At 44.8% G+C, this 13,666-nt stretch overlaps 1 protein-coding gene across 3 annotated transcripts; it reads right to left on the bottom strand.

The window, feature by feature from the left end:
• Positions 1–451: 451 nt before the first annotated feature.
• On the bottom strand, positions 452–11,040 carry LOC115466468 (uncharacterized protein ZSWIM9-like). 3 transcript variants are annotated; one of them, XM_030197709.1, is made up of 3 exons: positions 11,001–11,040; positions 5,592–5,845; positions 452–2,103 (listed from the first exon to the last, which is right to left on the bottom strand). In XM_030197709.1, exons 1-3 carry the CDS (start codon positions 11,001–11,003, stop codon positions 702–704), a joined length of 1,659 nt encoding a protein of 552 aa, XP_030053569.1. In that variant the 5' UTR covers positions 11,004–11,040; the 3' UTR covers positions 452–701. The 3 variants fall into 3 exon arrangements, with proteins under 3 accessions (XP_030053569.1, XP_030053570.1, XP_030053571.1); XM_030197710.1 differs by lacking the exon at positions 11,001–11,040 and adding an exon at positions 10,550–10,621; XM_030197711.1 differs by lacking the exon at positions 11,001–11,040 and adding an exon at positions 10,528–10,582.
• Between the last annotated feature and the right edge of the window lie 2,626 nt (positions 11,041–13,666).

The following is a 13,666-nucleotide window of genomic DNA, read 5'->3' as shown; positions in this document are numbered from 1 at the left end:
CACCCTTTAGTATAAGGCAGTGGCGTAGCTACAGGTGGGCCTGGGTGGGCTGTGGCCCACCCCAAATTGTGGCACTCTTGCTGTGGCTGGTGGGACTCTCCAAACCCCACCAGCTAAAGATTTCCTCCTCCTCAAGCAGCCAATGCTCTTCCAAACGGGAGCTGGCACCACACACTGGCCCCTCTGCACATGCTCAGTTTTCACCAGGCGAAAGCACTGAGCATGTAAGGACTACTCTCAGTGGCGTCAGCTCAAGTCAAGTGCTGCCAGCTGCTGTTTGAAGAGCACTGGCTGCCCGAGGAGGAAATCTTCAGCTGCTGCAGTTTAGGGATCCCCACCAGTTCAGGTGTTTCATATTTTGCGTTTGAGGGTAGGGGGAGAGGCAGAATGCGGAAAGCGAGGGGGGGGGGGGTCAGGAGGAGCTGAATTCTGTGCCCATCCATTTTGGGCTCAGGCCCACCCAAAATTGTCTGTCTGGCTACGCCCCTGGTATAAGGGCTCCTTAATGTCCCTATTAAGTGCCTGTATACAGAAACACAACATTGTTAGAAACTCTTAGAGTCAGTACACCGAATTTCATGGCAGATGCCTGTGCTATGTGGCACCTCAGCATGTAATGCAGTGACTTATACAGTAAGTTGTTCATGTGGATGCCAAAAAAAGTGGCGGGAAGGGTGGGATTATTGAACTGTCTACTCCTACTACAAAGAGACTGTCATCAGTGCATTTTTGTTGCTCTGTAGGAGGGAGATGTCAAAGAGAGGCTCTCCAGTGTGCAGGCGGGTAGCAAACAGATGCCGACAGGGTAGGAGGCTGGAGGTGTAGATGGAACAGTTGCAGGTGGTCAGGCTGTGGTCCATGTGGAACTCGGAAACACGATCATTAAGGACAAAGCCCTCTGCCGTCTTTTTAATATCATAGGCCCCATGCTTAACAAAGCTCAGTTCCTCCTCAATCAGACTGGCTGAATCGGGGTTGCAGATGCTGTGGTAGCGTGTGACCACCTCATCTTCATCGAGGTCCCTAACCTCTTCCTTTGGGGTCTGGATGACCATCAAGTACAGAATACACTGGGCTAATGTCCGGGAGGGGTTAAAACCCACCATCACCTTCTGTTTGTGCTGTTTCATAAGTTCACTACCATCAATGCCCCGTGCCGGCTCAAAGTTCCAGAATTCCACCCACCTCTCGGGGCGTGGGTGCCAGTGCTCCCGATAATATTTCATGAATTCCTGAGGTAGAAGAGAGTCCATCTCCTTCACTGCCTGTCGGTAAGCCACAAACGAGCCGGCTTTAGCTGTCTTGCAAAGAGCAGGCCAAACCTTTTCATCCTCCGATGCCCCCATCTCATGGGCCTTGCTGAACAAGATCTCCAGAACCTGAGTGCGACAGATATGGAGCCTGGCATATGGCAGCAGCTCGTTCACCACCTCCAGTTCTCCAATGTCTACCCCCACCGTTAGGCACCGCACTTTGAACTTTATGTCTGGCACGCTCTGGAGCAGCGATGCCAGGGTGAAGCGCAACACATTGGGTGTGCCTTTCTTCGTCAGGCAGAAGCTGCATTCCCGCCCCCGGCTATTGGCATCCACGCACAGAATTGTGTAGAGGTCAAACTCCTCATTGAATCCCTTCACACGGTCAAAAAAGAGGACCAGGGGGAAGCGCTGGCAGAGGGACCTCATCATGGACGTAAGGAAGAAGAAGGTCTGGATGATCACCTTATTTTCCACAAACACCAGTTTCATCTTGGCCCCAGGATCACGGATGCAGAGGTTGTTGAGTACGTTGAGAGTGTCTTGAATCCCATTATCCCAACTTTTGCAATTTTTCAGCATATACTGGATCTCCTGAACTCCCAGAAACTGCTTGGACATCTTGTTGGTGATGCCCACAGGTAGGCAGCAGTTATCCATCAGGTGGCCCCTGCTGAAGTAGTAGGCGAACTCAATGGGGCACAGTGGGTGGTTGTGGTTCAGCTGGCACTCAGTAATCACCAGGCGGTCCATCTCCTTGTTCATCATCAGGATGATTCTGGCAGGACAGCCAGTGGACTCCCTCTCCTCCTCCTCCTCTTCTTCAGAGTTTTGCACTTTTGGTACACTGTAAGGGGAGATGTCGAATAAAACCAGTTCATAATCTCAATGCACCATTTAATGCACATAGTTCACGCATGTGTGATACACAATTGTCCTATCGGGAAAGAGTGTGCAGACCTATCTCATATGCATGAACCACTGCGCATTCATAGCATCCTCTGTATTCTATATATGGAGCACAGATGTGTGTGACCAAATTTGTGCTGTGTAAATTAAGGACTATCACTAACCACACCCTCTCCAAAAGACATTACACGATGTGATAACCGCAAGCGAGCCTTCTCCGGAGTAGGCCCCCCCCCCCCCACTCAAATGCACTGCCTGAAAGGCTCCGCTTAACACAAGATTATCTCTACTTCAGGAATCAAGTGAAAGCTTGGCTACACACACACAAAGAGTGACGAGGGCTGCACATACAGCACTTACTGTACACTGCCTTGAGTGAATTCCTTCAAAAAAAGGCAGTAAATAAATCCTAATAAATAAAATACATTGAGCAACAAGCTCTTAACTATCGATAATTGAGTGCTAACAACCAACTATTGATGTTAACTGGCACTCATTAAGATTTGTGTGTGCAACTGGCTGCATTCTATTCTAAAAGGAATGGTGCCTAACCCTACCAGCACATAACTCAAAAGGGAGTGTGGCTGTAAGATTGTCAGAGGTGTTCCAAAACGTAGTGCGTGTAATTATCCTCCTCCCCTCGATTTGTACCTGAACGTTTTCTGGCTGGCTGGTGCTGGCTTCCGTTCCGTTCGAAACATCACTCTTGACGTCAGCTCGCCTCCAGCGTTCCCTCTCACTGTTCTGCCCTCTATCGTCATTACGTCTTGATGCGAGGGCGGGACAGTGAGGGGGAATGGAACGCTGGAGGCTGGCTGACGTCAGGAGATTTTACGAACCCAGGCAGCCAGACATGGAATGTTGGAGGTGGAAATTATTATATAGGATGACCTCAGCGCGCCTAACTTGGGTGCCAGCATTTACACCAGGTTTCAGCAGGGGTGTCAGGTTCTCAGGTTCAGAGCCCGCGGGGCTGGGCTCTGGAGCAAACGTGAGCCCTTGGGCTGCTGATGAGGAGCGACAGCAGCAGGCAAAACCCACCAACCAACACTGAGTAAGCACACTGGCAGGGACTGCAGGCACTGCCCAGCGAACCGGAACACATGGACTGGAATCCCCCGGACTGGGGAACACAGGACTGGAACACACACCGGACCGGAACACACTGGACTGGAGCACACCCGACTGGAACACACACCGGACCGGAACACACTGGACTGGAGCACACTGGACTGGTCCCCCGGACTGGAGGACACAGGACTGGAACATGGGACTGGAGCACACTGGACTGGTCCACACAGCTTCACCTGCACTTAGCTACTAAGCCCCCCAAGAGTTGAGCTCATGGGTTCGAGTAGCCGGCAGGACTTACTGGACGACACAGGGACCAGGACTAGAACAAGCTGTAACTGAAGTGCACCTAACTCCTAAATTGACCAAAAGTGTTCCTAAGCCCAGCACCAACAGAAAAGCTCCTAAGCCCTCCACTAACAGCAGTGCTCCTGACAGAAACTAACAGGGGTGCCCCTACGCCCTACACTAACAGAAGTGCAGGGAAACCACAAGGGAAAAGGAAGGGAAGACAAATGCCAGACCTAACACTGGTACTTCCTAAGCACCCAGCTGCAGCAGCTAAACATGGGTTCTCACCCTGGTGCTTCCTAAGCACCCAGCTACAGCAGTTAAACACAGGTCACGAGGAAAAGCGGGGAAAGCACAAGAAAACAAGCAGGAAAGCCAAATACCCAAACAACAAAAGGTGCTTCCTAAACACTTACTCACAAGGGAGCTCCCAGCACCAAACTCCCGCACTGCACTAACAGCAGTGCTACACACCGTAACAAAAGGGAAAAACAGGGAAGACAAACACACAAGTCACAAGTGCACACTGCACTAAACTAACCTGGACCTAAAGCAAGTAGCCAAGCAAACGTTGCGAAGGCCCTGAAGGAAAGAACCCACTTCCTTATCAAGGCCCTCCCTGAAGATGTCACACTCCCTAGACCCAGGCAACAGCACACTAACCCAGAGAGCACACTGAAAACCATAGAGGCCCAACCCACACCAATGCAACACCGTGAAACACTTGAAGCCAGTACACCCAAAGAGAGTTAGAGCAACTCAGACTACCCACACAGGTGCAGTATAGTGAAACAATTAGAGCCCTGCTGCTGGAAGCTGCCAGCACAGAGAGACAGAGCCAGCTCAGAAAGGACAGACAAAGAAACAGAAGCCAGCTAAGAAGCTGACCCCCAGGAAAGAGGTAAGTTTGAGAGGGGTTCAGACCCCAATCATAACAAGGGGTAAGCCTGGCGCCTAAAGTTAGGAGCAGGACTGGGTGCTAAGCATGCCCTTTATAGAAATCGTGCTTAGAGCAGATTTTGAGCACCAATTACTGAATCCAGCCTTTAGTGGCCATATTAGGGATACATCTCAAAAGTTCACTTATAGTTAGGCACTGGGATGATTACTACTACTACTTATCATTTCTAGAGCGCTACTAGACTTACGCAGCGCTGTACACTTGAACATGAAGAGACAGTCCCTGCTCGACGGAGCTTACAATCTAATTAGGACAGAGCACTGGGTTGATGAGTGCTAAATGCAAATTTGATATCAGCAATTATGTGTGTCATTTTGCCACTACAGAATTTGATTTATTATGATTTATTTATTATTTTATTATGATTTATTTACCGCTTTCTTGAAAGAATTCACTCAAGGCAGTGTACAATAAGAATAAATCAAACATAAGCAATAGACAATTACAGAAGTAAAAATATTCAAATAATACAAAGTATGGCATAGTATACTATTTACAATGTCAACACAACACGTAATAGAACATTTTAATAGGCAGTGTAGGGTATAAGCAAAGATGGAACATATAGATAGGTAAGAGAGTAAGAGGAATTAGAAAATAAGGTGACTAATTTAAAGAAAGATGTACATGAGGTCAGAGAGATGATTAAATATTCTCTCAGCTAGATTTGCCTTCTTGATGTAAGGATACTAGCATTAAGTCTGCAGTTCCATGCCTAAATATAGCTGCAAGTACTTAGGCCAGGTCAAAGGCTGGTATAAGTACTCGTATCTAACTGCAGCGAGTTATTCGTGCAACTGATTATACTCTTATGATCTTAGCGTGTAAGTGCTGGGCACCCATGATCCACCCATGCTCCTCCCACATCCACAAAAATGAAATATACATTTTCTGGCTACTCATGCCTACTCAAGACCCTGGACTGTCATTTGCTTGTCCCTATCCTCTCTCTTTTCCACTCTTCAGTGCAATTATGAGGGGAGAGAAAAGCTCTGCCAGTTCTGTGTCTGTCCCACTGCATCTAAGACCTTGTGTTTCCACTTTCCTCTAGGAGATGTAGTACTGATTCAGACTATCCCTGATGATATGAACCACTATCTCACCTTTGCTCTTTTTTCTTGGTGATGGAACTCCTCATTTCCTTACAGATGAACACAACATGCCAGTACTTGAGTGCATGTACCACCTCGGGCCGAGGAGGCTCGCTGGCCCACTTGCACTTGCTGAGGGACTTTGATTGAGAGATGCAGAAGAGAGATTTTGTTTGCTCACGCCAGTTGTCAAAAAACAGGCTGAACTCCTCCCAGGAGAAGAATTCCTTCCCCTGAAGCTCTTTTTCATCCATCACAGGGCTCAACTAGGCACATGGGAGACAGAAGATGGGAAAGAAGTATCATCATTAGACACTAGTATCAATCTGCATATGGATCTCACATTGTGGAATTAAGCCAGTGGATATGGCAGGGGGGTGTTTGTGTCATGATGGTGGAGTATTATGGCTGAGTGAGTGTGTCAGTTGAAGGCAGGACAGAGTGCTGGAACTATTTTTAAGCTCATTTCTTCCTGGCCTCTGCTGGAAAAAAAATCTGATATAACCAGCCTTGATGGGCAATTTTTGTCAGAAGGATGGTCAAACAAGTCATTAAGGCGTGTAGTTATCAAGCTGTAATTGTAAATAGGAGAAATTTCATAAGACTGCTGACAAAGGACTTCAACCTCAAGACTCAGTGTGCAGGTGAATTTGTCCAGACTCAAGAAATTCATTTCAAATTGTCCGCCTCAATTTTCAGAGTTTTGTTAATTAAAATACATAACCAGTATAGAGCGATTCAAAGAAAACAGTCACAAAAGTGTCTTTTTACCAACACAAACTGTCTTCTGGTAGGATAAATCCTGGAAAAAATGTTATACTTAATCTTGAACACCAAAAGCTCAGGGTGGTTTACAATGCAAAATACGGTTCCAAATTAACAAGCAAAACAATCAAGAGAAATAATTAGTAAATTAACCACGGGGCCCTTTTACTAAGCTGTGGTAAAAAAAACATGGGCTTAGAGCGTCCTAATGTGGGACTTTCCTGCATGCTAAGCCCATTTTTACCGTGGCAGTAAAATGAGGATTTTTCTTTTTTTTTTTTTTCATTTGTAAGTGGTGTGACAATGTCATTAGTGCGTGTGGTTCCTGCAAATAACAAGGAGGTAAGTGCCCCCACGTTAATCCTGCGTTAACTAGTGGGCAGTAATGCAAATGTGCAAGCTGCTTAGCACTTCCAAGCCCACAACACACCTCATTTAACAAAAAAAAAAAAAAAAGATTTAAAAATTACTTTACGTTTGATTACCATATGCAAACAGGGAAATTACAACAAGATGCTTTAGAGTGTCCTGTGGTAAGCCCTTTTCAGTTTGCTAAGCCCCTGTGTTAGGGCTTAGCGCACCTACTACTTATTTCTATAGCGCTACTAGACGTACGCAGCGCTGTACACTTGAACATGAAGAGACAGTCCCTGCTCGACAGAGCTTACAATCTAATTAGGACAGACAAACAGAACAAATAAGGGAAAAGGACAAAGAGTAGCAAGATTCTGTGTGGAATCCCAAAGAACAGGAAGATTCTGTGTGGAATCCCAAAGAGTAGCAAGATTCCGGACTCCCAAAGAGTAGCAACATTGCGGAATCCCAAAGAATAGCAACATTCTGTGCGGAATCCCAAAGTAGCAAGATTCTGTGTGGAATCCCAAAGAGTAGCAAGATTCCAGACTCCCAAAGAGTAGCAACATTGCGGAATCCTAAAGAGTAGCAACATTGCGGAATCCCAAAGAATAGCAACATTCTGTGCAGAATCCCAAAGTAGCAAGATTCCAGAATCCCAAAGAACAGGAAGATTCTGTGTGAAATCCCAAAGAATAGCAACATATGGAATCCCAAAGTAGCAAGATTCAAGAATCCCAAAGAGTAGCAACATTCTGGAATCCCAAAACGTAGCAAGATTCTGTGTGGAATCCCAGAGTAACAAGATTCTGGAATCCCAAAGACTGCTACTACTTATTTCTATAGCGCTACTAGACATGCGCAGCGCTGTACACTTGAACATGAAGAGACAGTCCCTGCTCGACAGAGCTTACAATCGAATTAAGACAGAGAAACAAGAGATAAGGGAATATTAAAGTGAGGATGATAAAATAAGGGTTCTGAACAAGTGAATAAGGGTTAGGAGTTAAAAGCACCATCAAAAAGGTGGGCTTTTAGCTTAGATTTGAAGATGGCCAGAGATGGAGCTTGAAGTACCGGATCAGGAAGTCTATTCCAGGCATAGGGTGCAGCAAAATAAAAGGAATGGAGTCTGGAGTTAGCGGTGGATGAGAAGGGTGCAGATAAGAGAGATTTACCCAGTGAACGGAGTTCCCAGGGAGGAATGTAGGGAGAGATGAGAGTGGAGAGGTACTGAGGAGCTGCAGAGTGAATGCACTTATAAGTCAATAAGAGGAGTTTGAACTGTATGCAGAAACGGATAGGAAGCCAGTGAAGTGACTTGAGGAGAGGGCTAATATGAGCATAACTACACTGGTGGAATATTAGTCGTGCAGCAGAATTGTGAACGGATTGAAGAGAGAGAGATGGCTAAGTGGGAGGCCTGTGAGAAGCAAGTTGCAATAGTCTAAGCGAGAGGTAATAAGAGTGTGGATTACGGTTCTGGTAGTGTGCTCAGAAAGGAAAGGGCGAATTTTGGTGATATTATAGAGAAAGAAAGGGAAATGGGACTTGATATACCGCCTTTCTGAGGTTTTTTGCAACTACATTCAAAGTGGTTTACATATATTCAAGTACTTATTTTGTACCAGGGGCAATGGAGGGTTAAGTGACTTGCCCAAAGTCACAAGGAGCAGCAGTGGGAATCAAACTCAGTTCCCCAGGATCAAAGTCCACTGCACTAACCACTAGGCTACTCCTCCGCTCAACCATTTTTTATAGACAGCCCACACCAAAAGCTCTGTGTGTGTGTGGGGGGGGGGGAGGGATTCTATACATGGTGCTCAAAAAATTTGTGGCCAGAAAAAATTGGCACTAAGCATGATTCTATACAGGGCACATGCCCTTTATAGAATCACGCTTTGCTTCCAGTCCTGTGCCTAATTTTTGGCACCAAACGGACACCTGCTGAAACCTACTGTAAATGCTGGTACCCGTTAGGCGCACTGAGGCCATATTTTGTAAAAATGAGCATAACCTTTTGTAATGTCCCTCCCATGGCCACACCCCCTTTTGAGTTACACAGTTTTTGAATTAGGTGCCATGCTTTACAGAATAGTGTACAGCCAAATTTGCACACCAATCTTAATGCATGCCATTTGCACGCGTATCTCAGGAGCACAGCCAAATTTTGGCATGCAAATCTAGGTGCCATATATAGAACGCGAGGGAAGGTGGTTTACAACAAAAAATACAGGTCCAAATTTCCATGCAAAACAGACATAAGAGAATAATTAGGGAATAACCCCCCCCCCCTCGATATTCAACTAGCAGCGATGAGCATTTTGCTGCCCGCCACACTCAATTATCCCCGGTTATTCAACGCCACGATTTGTCCGGGCTTCAGCATTGAATATCCTTTTTTTTTTTAAAGCCGGTTAAGACAATATTCAGCCCTTGCCAGCATAAGTCAAACCGTTTAAAGAAAGGAAGTGGTTTACTTATGGGGTAAAGGGCTAAATATTGATACTTAGGGCCCTGTTTACTAAGGCGTGTTAGCATTTTAACGCGCCTACAATTAGCGTACTCGTTAACTGTGTAGGCGCCTAGAGGGATATTGTAGGCACGAACACAGTTAACGCACATATAAAACTGCTTAGTAAACAGGGCCATCTGATTCTGCCCCTGGAAACCACAAGTTAGCAGCTTTTGAATTTGGCACTAACCAGTGATTTTCAGCAGAGATAAACCGGTTAACTGCCGCTGAAAACGACCAGATAGCCATGAACAAGCGATTTAACCAGTTGGTGGCTGTTTCCCGGCAGGTTAAATCGTTTGGAATCTGGGTCAGCATGATTTTTAAACATTTTTCTGAAACTCCAATAATCACTTTCTATGCTGTTTGAGAGGAAGAGAATCACTGAGCTCTGGAGTTTCTTAAATTCTGAATAGAGAGGTGTGGTAGCTGTGTTTGTCCACTTTTAAAGGTATTCAATAGAAATAAAACAAAATAAAACATGTCTCCTGTCTCCATGCATATCTCCCTGTCCCTCATCCACCAGACTCTTCCTGTCTCTCACCTATCCACTCCCATCCTGTTAGACTGTCACTGAAATGCTTTGATGTTTCACTTATATATACTGTCATCTACCAACATTTGCTTATTTCTGATCTGACAAGAAGGGCTACCTTCGAAAGCTAATCAAGAAATGTATTAAGTTATGTCCAATAAAAAAAGGTATCATCTTGTTTTCTTTTACATGTTTTCTTTTGTTTTATTTCTATTGATTACCTTTAAATTCTGAAATTAGAAGGAAGGTGGATTTTTAGAATGAAAACACAACAGGAGGGTCAAGATCGATGAGTGATCACCTGGACCAATGCCACCAAGGAGCTTAAATGGGAGCCACGAGAGTGATCTTAAAGGAGTCATAGTCTCCAATGTAACTTCATATAAAATGATGTTACGATTCTGATAGAATGGCAGTGAATGCTGAAACTGGGACCACCTGGGTCATTCCCAGTCCGAAGACATACGAAAAGCTCAATGCTACAAAAACGACATGGTACTCCCACTGTGTTGGGAGCCACTTGCCTCAGTAAAAAAAAAAAAAAAGATTTTGCAAGGGCACCCTGGTAAGGTGCTTATTTCATACCTTTTGGGCTCCAGATGAAGTTTGTGCTTCTCACAATGCAATTATTAAGACGAGCACTACTAGCATTAAATCCCAGAGACTGAGCTGACACCCACTATACCCTGATATTCTGAACACTTTTTTCTTCAGAGAAATTAGACACTGCTATGGATCCCACGGTTGGGTAAGAAACTCCCACCACCCTCTTTACTCACCCAAACCTCCAAACGCCAGTACCTTTCTGTTGCACTGCCAGAAACAGCCCAGCAATACCACAATGCAGCAAGGCCTGCAGGGAGGAAGTGTAAGGATTTGGTGGAAGAGGAAGCTTAGCTGAACCCTCCCCTATCCACCTCGGTTAACCTCTTCTTCTCTGTTTCTTATACAGCTGGAAGCTTATGCAGATAAAGCGTGGGGTGTATGATTGTAAAGACATGGCGGAGATACGTGCACAAGATAATGAGTGCTTTCTGCTAGGTCAGGTTGGGCATGCTCCAGCCCAGGTTTTAGCAGCTGCCACCCAGGCAAAAGGCAGGGCTGCAGTTGTTTTGACTGTGAGCTCTGCCTGTTTGGGTAATCCTTTTTGAGTTCAAATCTTTTTACACAAATGTAACAATACATTTGTAGTAAATAATGCATTAAGAGAGAAATTAGTACATTGCAGAACCAAATATAAACAAAAACAAACCATGGATTAATCTGAGAGACGCAGAGCCAGCACTTAACACGGTCTCCCTGGAGAAAAGTGCTTCAGAGAGGGGGAGTGTCTTTATAACAGGGACTCTCAGGCTCGTGAAAGAGTAGCTCCCCCTCTATTAACTTTCAGTCCCCTCCCCCCAAAATATTAAACTTTGTTGTGTGTGCATCATGTGCACACAGAGATGGAGGACAATTTCCAAAACTCGATTGTTTGTTAAATGGGCTTTCTGAAAATAGCCTTAACTGCAGCTGCTCTTGCTGCCTCTCCCCCTCAGAAGTTGCCGCCCTAGACAACTGCCTAGTATAGACCCCCTATATCACGAAAATTCATTTAAAAATGTAATTGCAAAAAAAAACAAAAACAAAGTACAGACCCTCAGTTTCTATGTATGGTGCCAAGATTTGCATAACAAATTTTAGACAGGCTCCAAAGATGTGCATGCACAAATTAATTGGCTAATGAGCCAATAATCGGCAATAGCTGGCTGCTAACAACCAATTATCAAAGTTAATTGGCACATATAATAGTGCACAGCTAGATGCATGTGCAAATTTTAATAAGACATGACACCTAACTGATAGCGAGTAACTCAAAAGGGGGTGTAGCCATGAGAGGGGCCTAGCTGCCCAAAACACGGCAGCTAGGCTTATCTTCAGAAAAACGCGATTTGAAAGTGCAAAACCCCTTCGCGAAAAACTACACTGGCTCCCAATCAAAGAATGCATTGCTTTCAAAATCTGCACTCTGGTTCACAAAATTATCTACGGTGAAGCCCCGGGATACATGACAGACTTGATCGACCTACTAACTAGAAGCACATCCGAATCAACACAAACGTACCTAAATCTGCACTACCCAAGCTGCAAAGGACTCAAATACAAATCAACTTACGTATCCAGTTTCTCCTACATAAGCACACAACTGTGGAACGCATTACCAAAAGCCTTGAAAACCATGTATGACCACTTAAACTTCCGGAAAACACTAAAAACTAACCTGTTTAGAAAGGCATACCCTACCGATCCAACATAAATGCCTGATCTCTGCAACACAACAAAACTAAAGTACGTAATGGACATAACACAACTCTTCCGTTGTACGATTCCCTAGTGTGGCTGGGCCACATGAACTTTATCTTACCACAACATCACTTTGTATTTGTTTACACCGGAGTCTGTAACGCCTCTCCGGTACTATGTAAGCCACATTGAGCCTACAAATAGGTGGGAAAATGTGGGATATAAATGTAACAAACAAATAAATAAATGGTGTAATTAAGATTTAGGTCTTTTTACCACCATCCCAATATTCATACATATCCCGGGAAAAGATTGGAATGATAAAAGACCAGGCCACATATGAAACAAAAAAAACATTTATTAACTTTCCAATTGAATATACAGAATTAAAATAAATTCTCTCATAGGAGTTCTGCTTATACAAAAGTATTGGCTGAGACTGTCTCAAACATTTACTAATCATGCTGCTACTTATATACTGTTTCTACACAAAGCCTTTTCGTAAAAGACATTACTTCATTCTTCTCACTCATCATCCTTTTCTCTTGTGTTCTTCAGCCCAAAACTCCTGCTACTTTATTACCTCATGTTCTGTTTCCTGAACTCCTGTTCACATACCATTCTTAACTACAGTCTCATGTCTGTTAGTTTGGTCAGCCTTCACCTTTAACAACATCCCTTGATCCATAACCATGCTGCTAGGTCTTCAATGGGCAGGTCAGGGGCATTCTGAAAAGTTATGCGTGTTCTTACAGAATTCTGCCTCAGTGTGTCAAACTTGGGTGCCAGCATTTATGCCAGGTTTCAGCAGGCATAAGTTTGGCGCCTAAATTTAGGCATGAGAATCTGCGCTAAGTGCCTTTAAAGAATTGTACTTAGTGCCAATTTTTTCCTGCACCGAAATTTGAGCCCCATTTACAGAATTAACCCCCCCCCCCCCCCCCACACACACACACACAGAATGACTGCAGCTGGTCTTGCTGCCCCTCAGAAGCTGCCACCCTAGGCAACTGCCTAGTCTGTTTGGGTGCATAAAGATAGGCATAACCAGCAGGAAAAAGGAGGTGATACTGTCATTGTATAAGTCTAGTGAGGCCCCATTTGGGGTACTGCGTGCAGTTCTGGAGACCACACCTACGGAAAGATATAAACAGGATGGATTCGGTCCAGAGGGCGGCTATGAAATTAGTAAGTGGTCTTGAATGCAAAAATTATAGGGACAGGCTTATGAACCTCAACATGTATACGCTGGAAGAGAGGAGGGAGAGAGGAGACATGATAGAAACGACGTTTAAATAACTCAAGGGCATTTATGTACAGGAAGAGAGCCTTTTTCAAATGAAGGAGAGCTGGGGAATGAGGGGGCATATGACAAAGTTAAGAGGGAATAGGCTTAGGAGTAACCTAAGGAAGTATTATTTCACAGAAAGGGTGGTGGAGGCGTGGAATGGCCTCCCAGTGGAGGTGGTGGAGTCGAGGACTGTTCCAGAATTTAAAAAGGTATGGGATAAGCATGTGGGATCGCTTAGGAACAGGAAGAATTAGGGGTTACAGAGGATGGGCAGACTGGATAGGTCATTTGGCCTTTATCTGCCGTCATGTTTCTATGTTTCTAATGATCTACTACTATTACTA

The sequence above is a fragment of the Microcaecilia unicolor genome, chromosome 3 (genome assembly GCF_901765095.1).
Source record: "Microcaecilia unicolor chromosome 3, aMicUni1.1, whole genome shotgun sequence".
Taxonomy (NCBI): domain Eukaryota; kingdom Metazoa; phylum Chordata; class Amphibia; order Gymnophiona; family Siphonopidae; genus Microcaecilia; species Microcaecilia unicolor.
Note: the sequence above shows the minus strand (reverse complement) of the source record. Positions and strands in the feature narration are given on the sequence as shown.